The sequence below is a fragment of the Rhinolophus ferrumequinum genome, chromosome 14 (genome assembly GCF_004115265.2).
Source record: "Rhinolophus ferrumequinum isolate MPI-CBG mRhiFer1 chromosome 14, mRhiFer1_v1.p, whole genome shotgun sequence".
Classification (NCBI taxonomy): domain Eukaryota; kingdom Metazoa; phylum Chordata; class Mammalia; order Chiroptera; family Rhinolophidae; genus Rhinolophus; species Rhinolophus ferrumequinum.
Genome location: NC_046297.1, coordinates 30,775,676 through 30,795,473, shown reverse-complemented (window position 1 = coordinate 30,795,473; position 19,798 = coordinate 30,775,676). Strand labels below are relative to the sequence as shown.

Below are 19,798 nucleotides of genomic sequence, written 5' to 3'. Positions count from 1 at the left end.
GTCTCCTTTGGGAGAAAAAGAGCTGCATAAACGAGATTATAAATTGCAGATTTTGAGGGAGAATTTTATTGACCTTGAGCCATGATTGTCTGCCAAGATGAATTTAGGGAACCACTAAACTCCATTTGCAGTGGGCATGAAGGGCACTCCTAGGACCACTCCAAGGTGTGTGGCTCCGAGTGCATCTCCCTCAGAGTCACCAACTTACCTGAATCAGTATTGAATGGAATGCTGAGACTGACAGATAGCATGAAGAAAAATAAGAAAGATAGAAAGGTAGACAAACTTTCTTCCTGTTTTGTATATGTTTAATCAAGTAGAATCTCCCTTTGACTGTCAAAAGAACTGTCTGAAGAGAATTATGCAAAAAAGAGGGCTCTCTAATCAATTTAATTGTACCAGATTTAAAATATGGCACAAAATACAATACTATAAATTCATGAGCTATGTTTTCATCAACATTGATGATTGAGCATAGTGGTTAAGAGTATAGGCTTTGGAACCATGTGTTCTGGTTCAGTCCTGCCTCAGCCACCTTCTTCTAAGTGACCTTGGGCAAGATATTTAACTTCTCTGTGTCTCAGTATTCTTATCTGTAAATGGTGATAATGACATGATCTACCTCTTTCGTTTGTTGTAAGGTTAAATACAAATGTTACATAAGCACAATATGTAAAGGAAAGTACTTGGAATATAGAAAGTACTCTAGAAGTGTTGTTTTCTAATTATGATACTTAATATTATTGTGAAGGATTGCTGGGAGACTACATGAGCATGTAAAGTACCTAGCCTAATAGACTGCACGTAACATGCACTTAATCATATGATTAGTTTTATTAAACCCTAGTCATTCTTCTGTTTTGTTTCTTAGTTTGTCCTGTTGGGATTGTTACCTCATAAAAAAAAATTTTTCTAAATTACTATGAGGTATTTTAATAGCATGACTTTCTACATGTTTTCAAAGTCCCAAGATGGTCTGTGCTTCCACTGATAGGAAACACTCTTTGCCGTTTCCATGTTACTCTTGCTCACCTTGCCCTTCTCGGCAGCACTGGTTACCTGGCAGACAGAGGTCCTTGCCATAAGTTTGTTTTTTATATTTATGTTTCTTTAATTTATATTATGTTTTGTTTTTCCTTTAGTATTCTGCAGTTCCATCAGAGGATTACCTAAGAATGTCATTATTTGGTATGTAAGTGTGCCATCATGAGTCAAAACTAAAACGGTTCCTTTTGCGTGTCTTGGCCAGGTTATGTATAGTGGTCTTACCACCATGGAGACAAACTGGACCCACAGACATGAAGAAGAAGCAAAACAGCACTTCTCAGCCCAAGCTCCTCTGAGGGATTCTCTCCTGGATGCAATAGAAAGCCAAGGAGCTGCCACATGGTCGGGAGTTGGAGTCCCAGTGGTGGTGCAGAGAGTTTACTCTCTTCCAGGGTGGTGTCACCTAGGAAGTGGCTCAGCTGCTCCACCCAGCTCAGACCCACCTAGAGTTCGGTGAGTGACAAGATATAGGCATAGGTGCCTAGAATCACTTAGAGAAAGCAGAAGCTCTTCTGGGAGCAATTTCTTGGCTGCATTCCCCATATACATGGGTTGTTTTTGTTTCTTTCTTTCTTTCTTGCATAAAAATTTAGGACTATGGTGTGACAAAGGAGTCTATCTGTTGTATTTATATAAAAAGTCCTACTAAAATAATTTAATTTGTTGCACTTACTTTTACCTGACTGGTTCACGTTATTACAAATACTAATACAAACATAAGAAATATTGGCATTGTTGTAGAAAAGCCAAGACATGTGTTTACCACACCTAAAAAGATCACTGTCAAATTTTATATCTCTTAAAACCTGGCAGCCGCTAGCTCAATTGGTTAGAGCACAGTGCTTTTAACAACAAGGTTACCGGTTCAATCCCTGTGTGGGCCACTGTGAGCTGCGCCCTCCACAACTAGAGTGAAACAACTACTTGACTTGGAGCTGATGGGACTTGGAAAAACACATTTAAAAAAAAAAACCTGAATTGGTAAATGTCAATTAGTAAATCTGTAAATTAGCCTTTCACAGAGTACTGTCTTAATCTACATCAGTACTACCTGATAGAGCTTTCAGCAATGATTTAAATGTTGTATACCTGCATTGTCCAGTGATGTAGCCACTGAATACATATGGTTATTGAACAATTGAAATATGGCTCATGAGACTGAGGAACTAAATTTTCTTTAATTTTTATTAACTTATTTTAAGTAGCCCCATCTGGCTAGTGGCTACCTTATTGGACAGTACAGCTAGATGGATAATGAACCAGGGCCAAACGCACGATTCAGCGTACTTTGCTCATATGAACTGTGGGGATGATGTCTTCTTTTCTACTCAGATATAGGCCTGATGTTACGTTTTTTGAAATATCTGTAGACACATAGTTGACTGAAGAGTTTATTTATTTATGTCAGAGCCTTGGCATAACCATTGGAGTTTGTCTTTCTTTCTGTGTTAAGTTGCCCTCAAGGCAGTATATGGTTTTACAACAGAATAGAAATTAAAAATATTGATGTTGGTTTATCAGTAATTTTTTCTATCTGCTCTTAATAAGAAAATACATATTGTAGAAATAATAATTAACAGTCATTCTATTTTAATGGTGCCTTCTGATGCTATTCAGAAGGAGCAACAGGAAACACTTCTGTGTTAATTATAAATCTTCTTCAAGTGGTTGGCACTTGATTTGAAAGTACTCTGAATTTCAAAAAGTCTGCTTTAGGTGTGGAGTGAGACAATATTTCTTTTGGATTATAGAAAATTTTTATTTTGTTTAGAATGTGTATGTGTATACAATCCATTATATCAGTTTTAAAGTTTTTACCATGACTTGTGCTATAGACCAGTCTTGTACTCTTTGACTTAAATCTATGGTAAATCTAAATAGAATTAACTGGGACAGTTACAGATTAGACAAATTTTCATTTTGCTTTGCTTTTTTTATGGTATATATCCAGTGTTAGGTTTTGGAGAAAGAAATACTGAATATGCTAGGCAGTAAGGATCTTGGTAAAGCTATCCCAGCCTAGTACACAAACTCTGAGGAGATGGGGACAGTGGGGACTGAGTCACAATCATGAGAAGGCAAGATGAAACAGACAGAAAGATTGCTTTCTTATGAGTAATCGCAACATGCACTTTGAAGGATGTCCCTCCAGCTCCTTCAGTGGTACTTGTTTTACTTGTTGAACAAAGAGAAGAAATTGGAAGCTAAAGTCTGGTGAATTGCTGCCAGTGGTTAGTATTATGAATGCTTTGGATTTGTACCTTAGAACACACACTAGGACTTATCAAATGAGACTATGCTTGTGGTGGATTGAAAAAAGGCCAGTCATAGACCTCAAAAGCAAGAAAACAACATTCATTTATTCAGATATAATGAAATGCATTGTGTGTGGTATGTTTCTTGTACTACACGTGAGATTGTATTATGCTGAGGCTAGAGTACCATTTCACAGATGAGGAAACTGACAGTTATATGGGTGGACAAAAAGAAAAATATAATGAGATATAGAATCCTAAAATGACAGGATTGTAGAGAGCATTGATGCTGAAAAGGGAAAAAAATTGAGTTAGAACCAAGCTGTGTTTAGATTAAGGCTGACTCAAGAATCAAGTAATCCTGGGGCAGCAGGAGAAGTAAAAGTGCCCAGCTATGGGGAGAATTAATTGGACTGTGTAGAAAAATAAATTTTTGGACAAAGGACCCTGCATTTGACATTGGGTTTGAAGACAAGGCTTCTGAGACATCTTTTGGGTACAAAAAGGTCTTATTGTATAACTGATTATTAATATTTTCTGGATTCATTTGCTCTAATGATCAGGTTCTCCAGTTTACAAATCAAATTATTAATAATATAGAAGTAAAATTATACGTAACCCTCTACTAATTCTTTGTTAATATATGTAAAAGAAAAACATAATAAAGTATCTGCCTTGGAGAATCATGTAACAATATGTTTTCTAATGTAGACCTTTTTTATACATACACATGTAATGTGTATATAAGAGAAGTCTTAAGTATATAGCTTAGAAGCTCCCTTTCTTTTCTGCTTGCAGTTTCTACCCACAACTTATTGACCATAGATAAATTTGAGTGACACCGTGTGCAACACATTTGAGTTATTCTTGTCCAGAGGCATGAATGCAGCAGACACAGAAGGGAAATTGCACAATGACCCCTTACTACTGAAGACAGCTCTAGGTCTTCTCTTTTGTCATAATGTGCTTTACCCCAAATATCTTTCTACCTATCAGTAAACTGAAAGACAGTTTTGATCACTACATGTTTTCTATAAAGTACCAAAAATTACCGTATCAGAAGCAAGTAAGGCCTATGGGGAAAAAATAAAGAAACAACTCTGTCTTAAGGCATAAACTTTGCCATAGTAAGTCTCTCTTCCCTGCCCAAAGCAGGTCAGTTGATTTTTGATGAAACACTTTATTTATCACCTCGATCATAGGTGTCAATCTCAGTCTGTTCCCAGTGTTCTAGCAATATTACTTTTCTGAGTTCAGTAAGAGCTTATCTTCTAATGACAGACAGCCCAGTTTTTGCCAGCTTTGAAATTAAAGGAAATTTATTTGAAGCCATCTGGTCCTGAACAGGGTCAGATAAATTCAATCAAAAGGCTCATGTCCTCTGAACTATGAAACATTATCAAAAATGTACTTTAGATTTCAGAAATATAATATGTAAGAGTCACCTGTCCACTGTTCTTCTGGATGACTTCCTTTAACTCAAGTTATTAAAGAAAACATTTCTACTAGGTTTCTCAAGGTGTTGTAAGTCAGAGTAACCAACACAAATTTTAAGTTTTATAAATCACTAAAATCAAAAGTAATAAAAAACCATTCTAGAAGACACTCCCTAACCATTAATCTAGGTGGTCTATTCAGAGACCAAAAACACCTTTAGCTAGATCCACTTTATGTTGAATGGATGTTAAATAAATGCATGACTAATAAAACCATAGGCTTTTTTAGCAGAAAGGGAGCACTGGTCTTGGAGATAATTTATAGTGGAGGAAACTGAGGCAAGAAAAAATGAATACCCTAGTGAGTTCCTACCTCATGGCAGAGCAGAGTCTAGACCATATTACCTTGCTCCCAGTCCATGGTAATTGCCATTAAATATTGCCTTTCTTTTCCCTTTATGAAACATTCACTTCCTTTCTCCTTGAGATATTTAACTTAGAGACAAATAACTTAATATCCCTTAGAAATGCATGATTTTTCTTGTCTGTCACTGCAGAATTCATTCAATGGGAGAATTCATCTTTTTTGAGAACACAGAACTTGCTCAAAGGTCATGTGTTTGGACAAAAAGCTGACAGACAGAACCTTCCAGTTTAACAGTTTAATAGTTATCTTGCCTTATAGTTTCATAGAAATTCATTGGGCTGAACTCAGGAAGCACATTTTCCTTTTTTAATACCTTGATGTTTTAGTCTCATTTTATCTTTTGACTCTTCCTTTAGTCTCTTGTCTTATATTTTTTCCAACTTTTCCATAAGAAAAAACATCCACCATTGTCCTGGGCCAGGTTCTGGGTCTGCAGTGGTTAATAAAACCAGACATTATGGGGCAGCCGGATGGCTCAGTTGGTTAGAGCATGAGCTCTCAACAAGGTTACCTGTTCAATTCCCACATGGGATGGTGGGCTTCACCCCCTACAACTAAAGATTGAAAATGGCTTTGGGGACAGAGTCCCAGAGAGCAGTTTCCAGTCTCTTTGCCTCGTGTGGGGAGGTGCTGGCTCGGGTGTGAATGACCATCGACTGTGATTGGTTGGCCGTCAGCTGTAACTGGTTAGCCAATTGGCTTCTGATGTAACTGCCAGGACTGCGTTGATTGGTTGGTTGGTTGGCAGGCAGAAGAAGTGAATGGCGGACTCTGGATCGTGTGTCTACTACTGCGTGTGTCTCGCCCGGCCGCCAGCGACAATATAGTGGTATGACTCCCCTATCTATGGCTCCGTGGGTGTTCCTTTTTGGCCACACCATATCGTGGGTTCTTATGTGGGGAGTGGGACCAGAGACCCCGCATGAGTCCCTGCATAACATGGCGACTGGACTTGGAGCTGAGCTGCAACTCTCCACAATTAGACTAAAGGACAATGACTTGGAGCTGATGGGCCCTGGAGAAACACACTGTTCCCCAATATTCCCCAGTAGAAATTTTAAAAATATATAAAATAAAACCAGACATTATTCTTGCCATTCATGGAGTCCCACACAAAATAATAAAAAACAAATATATTTATGATTATAAGTTGTGATAGATGCTCTGGTAAGAAAAAGTAAAACACCATGAGAGAGACCAATGGAAAAGGGACAGAATTTAGTTTAGAGGATTCAAGGATGGGTGTTCTAAGGCAATACGATTTTAAATGACACTTCAAAAATAAGTGGATGTTCTATCCCGGTATCCGATGGACACTTGTCATATTAGGGAGACCATTTCAGGGATACTGTAGATGCCTGATCACTGCACTGTACACCTGAAGCTGAATAATAATGAAGGTCAACTATAATTTTATATTTATATATAATTTTATATTATATACATATAATATATGTATATGTGTATATATATATAAATATATGTCAACTATAATTTTATATATATACACATATGTGTGTGTGTGTGTGTGTATACACACATATATGGAGAGAGAGAGAGACAGTCACAAGAAGTGGAAGTGGAGTACAGCATAAGGAATAGAGACAGTGGAAATGTAACAGCTGTATGCGATGTCAGAGGGTAGTAGATTGAGGGAGAGGGGTTATCACTTTGTGAGGGGTATAAATGATAAATGTCTAACTATAACTGTTTTGTACACATGAAATGGATAAAAAAATAAAAATTAAAAAAATAAGTGGATGTTAATCAGGTAAAAAGCAGATGAAAGAGAATTACATGCAAAAGAAAGATTACCTCTCAAAGCTCCTAGACAGGAGGGAAAAGCCAGTGTGTCCAAGATGCATGGGCCAGCAGGAGAGCTCAAAGAGGCAGGCCCACCAATGTCTTGTAGGCCACATGAAGGGACTATAGTGTTTGCTGTGGTTGCTCTCTGACCCAAAATAAGATTTACCTGTTTGAAAGACAGCGTTAACTGTCAGTTAGAAAATGGTTTGGGAAGAGGGGGAACATGGAGCAGAGTCCTAGTAGAAACAGAGCAACCCAGGAAGAGGCTACTGCAGTAATCTAAGTCAGTCCAGGCTCCTGAGTCTCATGTGGCACCACTGGGAAATGTAGAAAAAGGTTTATATTCTACATGTGTGTGATGACTTGGTAACAGATTGAGTGTGTGGGGAGAGTAAAGTAGAAGGAAATATTAAGAATAAACCTCAGTTTCCTTATTTGGTAGAATAATGGGCCATTTACTGAGATGAGAAAAACTGGAATGAGAACAGGATTGGAGGGAAGCTTGAGAATTCAGTTTGGGGCTGTTTAGTTTGAGATTCCTATTAGACATCCAAGAATAGATGTGAAATGAAAAAGTTGGATATCCAAATCTCAAATTCAGAGAAGGATTTTGGGTGGGAGGCAGATATTTGGGGGTTTTCAGCCTACAACTGGTCAGTGTGTATATTTGTATGTACATTCATTTTATTAGCTAACTTGAATAGGTTATATTTGTCCATGGTGCTAAGCTCCGAAGGCACTAGAGGGCATACAATGAAAGGCAGATCCCCTCATCTCTCCTTGTCATAGGGGGTATCCCCTAATCCTCTTCGCCCTACCCGCTTCCAGAGGTGTTCTGTCACAGCTAGTCACTATCTAAAGCCAGAGAATGGACGAGGTCACATTAGGGAAATAGTAGACACAAACAGTAGAAGAAATGCTGGCATCAAGATCTATGGTCCTCTAGCATTGGAGAACTGGTAGAAAAAATGGGCCATCCAAGGAGATTAAAGAAGAAGGGCTAGTGATACAAGAGGAACACCCAAGTGCACTGTGGTAGGCACTCAGGATAGGGGATTTTCCATGTGTGGGAGTGGGCAGCTAAGTATAGTGTTGCAAAGAAGTCTAAAATATGAGGACTGAAAACATATGCAGTGGATTGCTGAGGAATTCCTTGGTAATTTTATGAACAGAAGGTGCAGGCAAGTGGTGAGGGTGGAAGCTAGCTTGCAAGAGCTGAAGAGTGAGTGGGAAGCACGCAGGAGGAACAGGTTTTGATAGCAAGGGTTTTGTTGATACATAAGGGAATGAGAATGTCCTACGTTAAACAAAACTACAGTGAGGACATTTCTCTCTCTTGTTTCCAAGAGACATTTTTCTTTTAAAAATGCAGAGGTAGAGGCAGCTAGCTGCTAATTGAAAGAGCAGATTGTCTAGAATCAGACTGGTCTGGATTCAAATGCTGACTTCACCACTTAGCAGGGAAACTTAGGGCAAATAATATTTCTTTATTTGCGAAATTGAAATTATAATACTTCCCATAATACATGGGAGGATTAAATGAGATTATGTATGTGGAGTTTAGCATGATACTTCCCATATAATAAGCACTCAATAGAGGGTGGCTCACTAACTCTAAGAAAGCAAGCACGAATAGTTAAAAATTGTAAAATACTGATAAACAACATTGTTGCATTAATAGAAACCTAAAATAAGCGAAGACATCAAATTATAAATCAGCATTCTGTGTTAGTATTGAGTTTAATTGTCTGGTTGTGGGAGAAGCTTGATTCATGTTGGTTTTTACTTCTATGCTTTTGGCCGCCCTGGTCCTCATCCCACTTATCAACAAGGAGTTGATGCTCATATACTTTAGAAAACAAACATTTATGTAAATTCATGTGTGAAATGTGACCACTGCCTTCTAAATGACGCATGTATAGAAGTTCCTCTGCAATAAACATGTTGCATAAAACTACCCTATTCCTGGGTTCAGTATTGGATGGTATTGGTAATTACGGCTGGCATACGATTTTTACCTTTGTCTAGAGCAGGGGTGTCCAAACTGCGGCCCGCAATTCATTTTTAATTGGCCCGCAGCAAATTCCAAAAATATATTTAGTTTACTTAAATAAACCAGGTGAGGCAATACGTACTTCACCTTGAGTGAGTGGCCTGGCTGTTTGTGTATTTTACTGAATATGGCCCTTGGTGAAAAACGTTGAAAAAAGTTTGGACACCCCTGGTCTAGAGCATTGAAGACATCCCAGACTCCTGATGTTCAAAATGCCCAGTATTAAATCAGAATGAGGACCACGAACTAGTAGATAGTGGATATGATGATTAAAGGTCTTTGTGATGATTATTAGCCTTTGTTTTTGTTGGGACAGTAGAGAAACACTCTTATATTAAGCTTGCTAGATTCCTTTTGTAAAGAAAGCCATCAGCAGTGACACATTGATTCCCCAGCTCTGTGCTCACTTGCCTGGTCTCCCTGGGTGTGTGCAGCCCTTCTCCCTGCTTGTAAACTTGCACTTTTCTTCCAATTAAATGGTTGAATGGTATACAGGACTCACATCTCTTTTTCTGTGTACAAATATGGAGTGGCATGCATTCTTTCTCCGGAAGAGTGGTACATATGTGTCAATGATGTTAGACCCTAAAGGGAAGACTACAACTCCTTTTCATCAATAGCACATGGGACTACTTCCCCTGCTTTTCTTTTATATACCACCACATACTAAGTCTGTGAAATGGGTTTATTGATTGACCTACTTAGCATCACATTTTCTTTTTCTTTTCTTTTCTTTTTTTTTTTTTTTTAATTTATTGGGGTGAAAATTGTTAGTAAAATTACATAGATTTCAGGTGTGCAATTCTGTATCACATCATCTATAAATTACATTGTGTGTTCACCACCCAGAGTCAGTTCTCCTTCCATCACCATATATTTGATCCCCCTTACCCTCATCTCCCGCCCCCCAACCTCCTTACCCTCTGGTAACCACTAAATTACGTTCCCCAGATTAATTTTCAAACCCCGTGGCCATCCTGTGGTCACCGACTGCCCTCCAATCCCCTCACCCTCCCCACCCCCCGCCCATCTAGCAACCCTCAGTCTTTCCTCTTTGTCTCCAAAACTGTTTCTGATTAGTTCATTCACTTAATCTTTTCTTTAGATTCCGCATATAAGTGAGATCATATGGTACTTATCTTTCTCTGTCTGACTTATTTCACTTAACATAATGTTCTCTAGGTCCATCCATGTTGTTGCAAATGGTAAGATTTCTTTCTTCTTTATGGCTGCGTAGTACTCCATTGTATAAATGTACCACAGTTTCTTAATCCACTCATCTACCGATGGGCATTTTGGTGGTTTCCATGTCTTAGCTATTGTGTATAGTGCTGCAATAAACATAGGAGTGCATAAAGATTTTTGAATTAGAGTTTTGGATTTCTCCGGATAGATACCTAGGAGTGGAATTACTGGATCATAGGGTAGTTCCATTTTCAGATTTTTGAGATACCTCCATACTGTTTTCCATAGTGGCTGCACCAATCTGCAATCCCACCAACAGTGCACAAGCGTTCCCTTTTCTCCACATCCGCGCCAGCACTTGTTGTTTGTTGATTTATTGATGATAGCCATTTTGACTGGGGTGAGGTGGTATCTCATTGTGGTTTTTATTTGCATTTCTCTGATGGTTAGTGAGGTTGAGCATTTCTTCATATGTCTGTTTGCCATCTGTATGTCCTTTTTAGAAAAATGTCTCTTCAAGTCCTCTGCCCATTTTTTAATTGGATCGTTTGTGTTTTTTTTGGAGTTGAGTTGAGTGAGTTTTTCATAGATTTGTGATATTAATCCCTTATCAGATATATCATTGGCAAATATCTTTTCCCATTCAGTAGGATCCCTTTTTGTTTTATTGATGGTTTCCTTTGCTGTGAAAAAACTTTTTAGTTTGATATAATCCCACATGTTTATTTTTCCTCTTACTTCCCTCGAGCGAGGGGATATATCAGTAAAAATCTTACTCCGGGTAATGTCTGAGAAGTTTCTTCCTATATTTTCTTCTAGGTATTTTATGGTTTCAGATCTTACATTTAAGTCTTTAAGCCATTTTGAATTTATTTTTGTATATGGTGTAAGGAGGTGGTCCAGCTTCATTTTTTTGCATGTGTCTGTCCAGGTTTCCCAGCACCATTTATTGAATAGACTGTCTTTACTCCATCGTACATTCTTGCTTCCATTGTCATAGATTAAATGGCCATATAGGCGTGGATTTATTTCTGGACTCTCTATTCTGTTCCATTGATCTATGTGTCTGTTTTTATGCCAGTACCATGCTGTTTTGATTACTGTAGCCTTGTAGTATAATTTGAAGTCAGGTATTTTTATACCTCCCACTTTGTTCTTATTTCTCAAGATTGCCTTTGCTATTCGGGGTCTTTTATGGTCCCCTATAAATTTTAGGATTATATGTTCTATTTCTGTGAAAAGCGACGTTGGTAGTTTGATAGGAATTGCGTTGAATATGTATATTGCCTTAGGCAGTATGGACATTTTAACTATATTAATTCTTCCTATCCATGAGCATGATATGTGTTTCCATCTATTTATATCTTCCTTCATTCCTTTCTTCAGTGTCTTATAATTTTCTGAGTACAGATCTTTTACTTCTTTGGTTAAATTTATTCCCAGGTATTTTATAGTCTTTGGAGCGATTGTAAATGGGATTTCTTTTTTAATTTTTTCTTCTGATGTTTTATTATTGGTATATACAAATGCAACTGATTTCTGAATATTAATTTTGTATCCTGCTACTTTACTAAATTCACCTATCAGCTCTAATAGCTTCTTGGTGGAGTCTTTAGGGTTCTCTCTATATAGTATCATATCATCTGCATACAATGATAATTTTACTTCCTCCTTACCAATTTGGATGCCTTTTATTTCTTTTTCTTGTCTGATTGCTGTGGCTAGAACTTCCAGCACTATGTTGAATAGAAGCGGAGATAGTGGGCAACCTTGCCTTGTACCTGATCTTAGGGGGAATGGTTTTAGCTTTTCCCCATTGAGTATGATGTTAGCTGTGGGTTTGTCATATATGGCCTTTATTATGTTGAGATATGATCCCTCTATTCCTACTATCTTAAGGGTTTTTATCATAAATGGCTGTTGGATTTTATCAAATGCTTTTTCTGCATCTATTGATATGATCATGTGATTTTTATTTTTCATTTTGTTAATGTGGTGTATCACATTAATTGATTTGCGGATGTTGAACCACCCTTGCATACCAGGGATGAATCCCACTTGATCATGGTGTATGATCTTTTTAATGTATTGCTGAATTCTGTTCGCAAATATTTTGTTGAGGATTTTTGCATCTATGTTCATTAGAGATATCGGCCTGTATTTTTCTTTTTTTGTGGTGTCTTTGTCTGATTTTGGGATCAGGGTGATAGTGGCTTCGTAAAAAGTTTTTGGGAGTCTTTCTTCCTTCTGGATTTTTTGGAAGAGCTTGAGGAGAATAGGTGATAATTCTTTTTTGAACGTTTTGTAAAATTCACCTGTAAAGCCATCTGGTCCAGGGCTTTTGTTTATTGGGAGATTGTTGATTACTGATTCAATTTCCGTGGTGGTAATCAGTGTATTCAGGTTTTCTGTTTCTTCTTGAGTTAGCCTTGGAAGGTTGTACGCCTCTAGAAAATTGTCCATTTCTTCCAAATTGTCAAATTTGTTGGCATATAGTTGCTCATAGTAACTTCTTAAAACTTCTTGTATTTCTGCAGTGTCCGTTGTCACTTCTCCTCTTTCATTTCTGATTTTATTAATTTGGGTCCTCTCTCTCTTTTTTTTAATGAGTCTGGCTAAAGGTTTGTCGATTTTGTTTCTCTTCTCTAAGAACCAACTCTTGGATTCATTGATCTTTTGTATTGTTTTTCTGGTTTCTATTTCATTTATTTCTGCTCTGATCTTTATTATCTCCTTCCTTGTGCTCCCTTTGGGGTTATTTTGCTGTTCTTTTTCCAAATCCCTTAAATGTGAAGATAAACTGTTGATTAGTGATGTTTCTTGTTTCTTTAGGTAGGCCTGCAAAGCTATGAATTTCCCTCTTAGGACTGCTTTCGCGGCATCCCATAGATTTTGGGTCGTCGTGTTTTCATTTTCGTTTGTCTCGAGATAGCTTTTGATTTCTTCCTTGATCTCCTGCTTGACCCATTCATTGTTTAATAATAAGTTATTCAGCCTCCATGAATTGGTGTGTCTTCCAGTTTTTTTCCTGTAGTTCATTTCTAATTTCATAACGTGATCAGAGAAGACAATTGGGATGATTTCAATTTTCTTAAATTTATCAAGACTTGTTTTGTGGCCTAACATATGGTCTATCTTGGAAAATGTTCCATGTGCGCTTGAGAAAAACGTGTATTTTGCAGCATTGGGGTGAAATGTTCTGAAAATATCGATTAAATCCAAGTGGTCCAATGTATCATTTAAGGCTGTTGTTTCCATATTGATTTTCTGTCTGGAAGACCTGTCCCTTGTTGTCAGAGGTGTTTTGAAGTCCCCTACTATGATAGTATTACTGTTGATCTCTGTCTTTATGTCAGTCAGTACCTGTTTTATATATTTAGGTGCTCCTATGTTGGGTGCATAGATGTTTACTAGGGTTATGTCCTCTTGTCGGATCGATCCCTTTATTATTATATAGTGCCCATCTTTATCTTTTAATATGTTCTTCATTTTAAAGTCTATTTTGTCAGGTATAAGTATTGCAACTCCAGCTTTTTTCTCATTTCCATGTGCATGCAATATCTTACTCCAACCCTTCACTTTCAGCTTGTGTGTGTCTTTTGTTCTGAGGTGAGTCTCTTGTATACAGCATATACAAGGGTCTTGCTGTCTTATCCGGTCAGCCACCCTATGTCTCTTGATTGGAGCATTTAATCCATTTACATTTAAAGTGATTATTGATAGGTACCTAGTTATTGCCATTTTTAAATTTGTAGTTAGGTTGTTTTGATCTTTCTTCTATTTACAGAAGTCCTTTTAGTATTTCTTGCAGTGCTGGCATGGTGGTAATAAATTCCTTTAGCTTATTTTTTTCTGGAAAGCTCTTTATCTCTCCATCAACTTTAAATGATAGCCTTGCTGGATAATGCAATCTAGGTTGTAGGCCTTTGTTTTCCATCACTTTGAGTATCTCCTGCCACTCCCTCCTGGCCTTCAATGTTTCTGTAGAAAAATCATTTGATAGTCTTATGGGAGTTCCCTTGTATGTAACCCTCTGTCTTTCTCTTGCTGCTTTTAGGATTCTCTCTTTGTCTTTAAGCTTTGCCATTTTAACTATAATGTGTCTTGGTGTGGACCTGTTTGGGTTTATCCTGGTTGGAACTCTCTACACTTCCTGGGCTTGTATGTTGGTTTCCTTCATCAGGTTTGGGAAGTTTTCAGACATTATTACTTCAAATATGTTCTCAATCCCTTGCTTCCTCTCTTCACCTTCTGGTATTCCTATGATGCGCATGTTGTTGCGCTTGATGTTATCCCAGAGGTCTCTTAAGCCATCCTCATTGTTTTTTATTCTTTTTTCTTTCTGTTGTTCCGTTTGGGTGATCTCTGCTACCTTGTCTTCTAAGTCGCTGATTCGATCCTCTGCTTCATCTAACCTGCTGGTAATTCCTTCAAGTGAGTTCTTAATTTCGGTAATTGTGTTCTTTAGTTCTAACTGGTTGTTCGTTATGATTTCTACATCCTTCTTTATGTCTTCTCTAAGCTCCTTAAACATTCTTATCACCAGTGTTCTGAACTCTGTCTCTGAAAGGTTGGTTACGTCTGCTTCATTTGGTTCCAGTTGTGGAGGTTTCTTCTGTTTTTTTATTTGAGACGTGTATCTTTGTTTCCCCATTCTGGCTGACTCTCTGTGTTTATTTTGATATATTAGGTAGATCCCCTAGAGTTCTTAGTTCTTGCTAGGTTATCCTATGTAGTATGTGTCCTTTATATTTGACTCGCACCATGTCGTCCTTCTCCTCTGGGTGTGCTCCAAAGGTGACTCTTGTGTTGTGCACACTGTCCCGTTCAAGAAGATCTTTAATTTCTTTTTGCTTGTGAGTAGGTGGGGTTAAGTCCTGGACTGACCTGTTGTGAGACTTGGCTCTGCCCCCCGCAGGGCGCTCTGCTGCGTGAGGGTTGACCACCCAAATGTGGTTTGGCCTCTATGGGCTCCAGTGCCTGCAGAGAACCCCCTCTTGGTGTGTGACCTGCAGGTCAAACCAGCAGCACTCCGGTTTGGTCTGGAGTTGGCCCCTGGATGTGCTGAATCCCGTGCCTCTCAAGCTGGGCCCCAGCAGGGCAGTTTCAGAACAAAGCAAATCACCAAGCACAACAGCAACAACAACAACAAAGAAAAAAATCAAATACATTCACATGCAAAAACACCCAGTAACCCTCACAGGCAAAGATATCAAAGATATAAAGACAAAGCAAAACAAAACAAAACAAAGCAAAACAAAAAGCAGCGACAATCTCGGCCTAAGCCCATCAAGCAATGTCCAGGTTGTCCTCTGCTGTACCAAAGAGCCCCCTGCTTATTGCGCAGGCAGAGCCGGTCACCTGGTGCCCAGAGTGACTTTGGGACTGCAGACTTAAATGCGTGGGCCTGAAGGGTCTGGATGATAGTTTTTACAAAGTCAGTGCAGTTTCTGCCCTTGCCTGCACATATGCACACTGAGAGTAGCACCACCAGCCCCGTGTCCAGTACTCCTGAGTCTTAGGGCACTTCTTCAGTGTGTGTGTGTATGGGGGGGTGCGGGCGGGAGATTTCTGATCTGCTGAAAGCCCAGAGCTGTGCCTGCCTTACTGCTGATCTCTGGGTGTGTCTCTGCAGTTGCACTTGCCCCGCCCTAGGCAGGCCAGAAAGGGTGGGGGCTGGGGATGGAGGAGTCTCTTCTCTCCTAGTCCAGTCAAAATCACACACTTCCCAGTCTCCCTGGGTCAGGGCTGCCTGTCAGGCTTCCCAGAGCCTGAGCGCTACTATGGCTCCTCCTTAATCTGACACTACTCCTCAGTTCAGGGGCCAGTTTAAGTCTCTGGAAGGGCGGGATAGGATTGGAAGATAGGGGCGGGGGAGGGGCCCAGGTATGGAGTCTGTGTTCTTTGTCTGCCCTAGGGCCCACTAGCCGCCCTCCCGGCGGGAGAAATCAGCCGTGGGACGCAGGGAAAGAGCCCACCTCCTGGTCTCTGTGCTCTCCGTTCCGCCCTGGGATCCTGTGCGTGCCCGGGACTGCGGGTGCCACCGCGGTTTTCACCGCCTCCGGCTGAGACTCCGCTGCGGGCTGGGATTTCCCGCCGCTGCTGCCGGCCGCGCGTTTTCACTCCGCTCCCTTCCTTCCTTCCCGTGCTCGCCCAATTAGCGCACCTTCAAGTAATCCTTAGCTTCAAGTAATCCATGAGTCTCAGCTGTTCTGTGTGATGAGCAAAGAGTTCTTTGATGGGTTATAGGTCCTGTTTGTAATAAGATCCGGAGGAGAACTCAGAAAGTGCGCCCTGCTGCCGCCATTCCTATGACATCACCTCCAGCATCACGTTTTCATTGGGTCATTATTGTTACTCGTTTTGAAGTTTTTGAAGTTTCTTCCCTTCTTCATGTTGTAAACAAGTTGAAATTACTCTTTTTCAATGATTTGAATATGCTTATTGTGATGCAAAAAATATGGCAGGAGGACATCCTTTTTTAAATGTATCCTCATAGATGATGCCATAGCCCATTCTTTAGGATTTTCTTAACTGTGCTCCCTCATTAAATTCAAATCACGTTTTAATCATTAGCTGTGTTCATGAGTCTTAAATAAACCCTTAATCTAAATTGCCCAGCTCTTAGCTTTTCCTTGTTTCCTTTTTATTATAAAACAGCTCTTGGTGGTCCTTATGATATCCCAAGGTCATTTGGCCTATTTTCTGCTTAGTCCTGTCATACTACCAATAATCTTACTAATTAACTTTCAGATCTTCTATATTCTTTGCCATTCCACCTGTTCATATTCTGACTTATGGTGAAGGGTAAAATAGTATCAGAGCCCATGGAATTACAAATCAAATACTCATCATTCTTTAATGAGTACTCAGATCTAGACATTGGAGCTTGACTGAAGGGATACTAAGAGAATCTATCTCATTTCTTCCCCCCACTTTTCAAAAGAGCATATAACTCACATGCCATAAAATTCACCCATTTAAAGTATACAATTCAACAGTTTTTATTATATTTACAGAGTTGTGCAATCATAACCATAGTCTAATATTAAAACATTTTTGTGACTGCTAGCTCCTCCTTCCCCCAGCCTGTGACAACCACTAATCTACTATTTGTCTCTATGGCTTTTCCTGTTTTAGACATCTCATATAAATGGAACCATACAATATGGGTCTTTTGTGACTGGCTTCTTTAATTTATAATATTTTCAAGGTTCATCCATGTTGTGACATGTATCAGTATTTCATTCCTTTTTATGGCCAAAGAATATTCCATTGTATGGATATACCATAGTTTATTAGTTGATGAACATCTAGGTTGATTCTACTTTTCACTGCTATGAATAGTGCTGCTGTGCACATCTGTGTATAAGTTTTTCTGTGGACATATGTCTCTTGAGTATATACCTATGAGTGGAATTGCTGGGTCATAATGGTAGCTCTACATTTAATTATTTGAGGAATTAAACTCTTTTTCAAAGAAACTGCACCATTTAACATGCTCACCTGCAATGTATAAGATCTCTAATTTCTCCACATCCTAACCAACATATGATTTGCAAATATTTCTTCCGGTTCTTTAACATTTTTTCCCCCCATTTTTTCAATGGTAGCCTTTGAGACACAAAAGTTTACAATTTTGATGCTGTTCAATTTATCTTTTCTTTTTTTTGTCACTTATGGTTTCGGTGTTTTGGTATCACATCTAAGAAACTGTTGCCTAATCCAACATTATGATGGTTTACTCCTATGTTTTCTTCTAAGAATTTTATAGTTTTTACACTTAAACATTTAGGTCTATGACTCATTTGAGTTAATATTTGTACATGGTGTGAGGCAGGGGCCCAACTTCATTCTTTTGCATGTATGTATCCAGTTGTTCCAGCACTATTTGCAAAAGAGACTATTCTTTCTCTATGGAATTTCTTGGCACCCTTGTCAAAAATCAATTGACCATAAATATAAGTGTTTGTTTCTGGACTCTCAGTTCTTCTGCATTGATCTGTATGCCTGTCTTTATGTCAGTACTACAATGATCTTAATTACTATAACTTTTTAGGACATTTGGAAATCTGGGAGTGAGAGTCCTCTAACTTTATTTTTCAAGATTATGTTGGGAACTTTGAGTCTCTTATATTTACATATAAATATAGAATCAGCTTGTCAATTTTGCAATAAACCCACTGGATTTTTTATAGGGATTGTGTTGAATCTGTAAATCAATTTGAAGAGAATTGCCATCTTAGCAATGTTTAATCTTCGTATCTATAAACATGGGATGTCCTCTCATTTAAGTAGATTTTTAATTTCTTTCAGCAGTGCTTTATAGTTTTCAGTCTACAAGTCTTGTACTTTTGTTAAATTTATACCTAAGTATTTCCTTTTTGTGTGCTATAATAAATGGAATTATTTCCTTAGTTTCATTTCAGATTGTTTCTTTCTATATGTAGGTATGCAAGTGATTTTGTATGTTGACCTACATTCTGAAGTCTTATTGAACTTGCTTATTAGCTCTAATAGCTTTTTAGTGGATTCCTTAAAATTTTTCATATATACAATCATGTAATCATTGAATAAAGATAGTTTTACTTCTTTATTTCCAATCAGGATGTGCTTTTTCTTTCTTAAGTGCACTGGCAATTCGTTTAATTATCTTAAGGCAGAGAAGGAGAAGTAGTTATTCGAGTCTGTGGTACTGTCACATTAGCTCATTTTCTAAGTCGTTTTCCTCAGTCTCCTTCCATTCTCTAATCTTAAAGTCCTAATGCATACTTCTCTACCCAGTCTTATGCCACCTGCCCTGTGAAATCTCTCTAGATTTCCCCTATGAAATTAGTCTCTTCTTTAGTATGATAGAATGAAACAAACAAATTTTAGAAACAGAAAAGCCTGGATGTGAATCCTGAGCTCTTACACCTACCAACTATATTTTCTTGGAGAAGATAGAGAGAGAGAGAGAGAGACAGACAGACAGACAGACAGACAGTCTTAACTCTTTTTATTTTTCACAACAGCCCCATGAAGTTAGTACCATTAGTACCAACCTTGGATGGTTGTTTTGAAGATTTAATGAGGTAACATTTATAAAATGCTGACCCCCAAATAGACACTCTTAACACTATTTGTTTTATAACTGTTATATCTATTTGTATTATAGTTAGTTATAGATCTGTCAGTCTTTACTATAAGGTTGTGAACTCCATGCAGGTAAAAATTGTGTGTACTAGTAGTAGTAATAGTAGTAGTATTTATTATTGCATCTTCTGCAAATGCTGTGCCTACTATATGTGTCCCTAAATATATCAGTTAACTGTATCTTTTTTTTTTTGGCATTATGACAGTTGGCAGTATTGTGTCCATGTGTCATTTCTCCCTTCTAGATTGCAGAAAATGGATCCTTTTTTCTATCCTTTATCTCTTTTTAAATTTTTTATCATTTTATTAGTCTAGTATCAAGTTACAGTTAGCTGATTGAAATATTAAATCAGAGTAGAATCAGAGCTGTGGATAATTTAATTTGAAAGCAGTATGTTCATGTTCTTAAATACTCTATATTACCAATCCATGTCATTTGATTCATCTTCACATC

At 38.3% G+C, this 19,798-nt stretch overlaps 1 protein-coding gene across 1 annotated transcript in view; it reads left to right on the top strand.

Annotated features, from left to right (window-relative positions):
• The window catches only part of SPIDR (scaffold protein involved in DNA repair), a 539,429-nt gene that overhangs the window by 346,757 nt on the left and 172,874 nt on the right, over positions 1-19,798 (top strand). Inside the window, exon 11 of the mRNA XM_033125816.1 lies at positions 1,250-1,500. Coding sequence (XP_032981707.1) covers positions 1,250-1,500 — 251 coding nt within the window. The remainder of the gene's footprint in view (positions 1-1,249; positions 1,501-19,798) is intronic.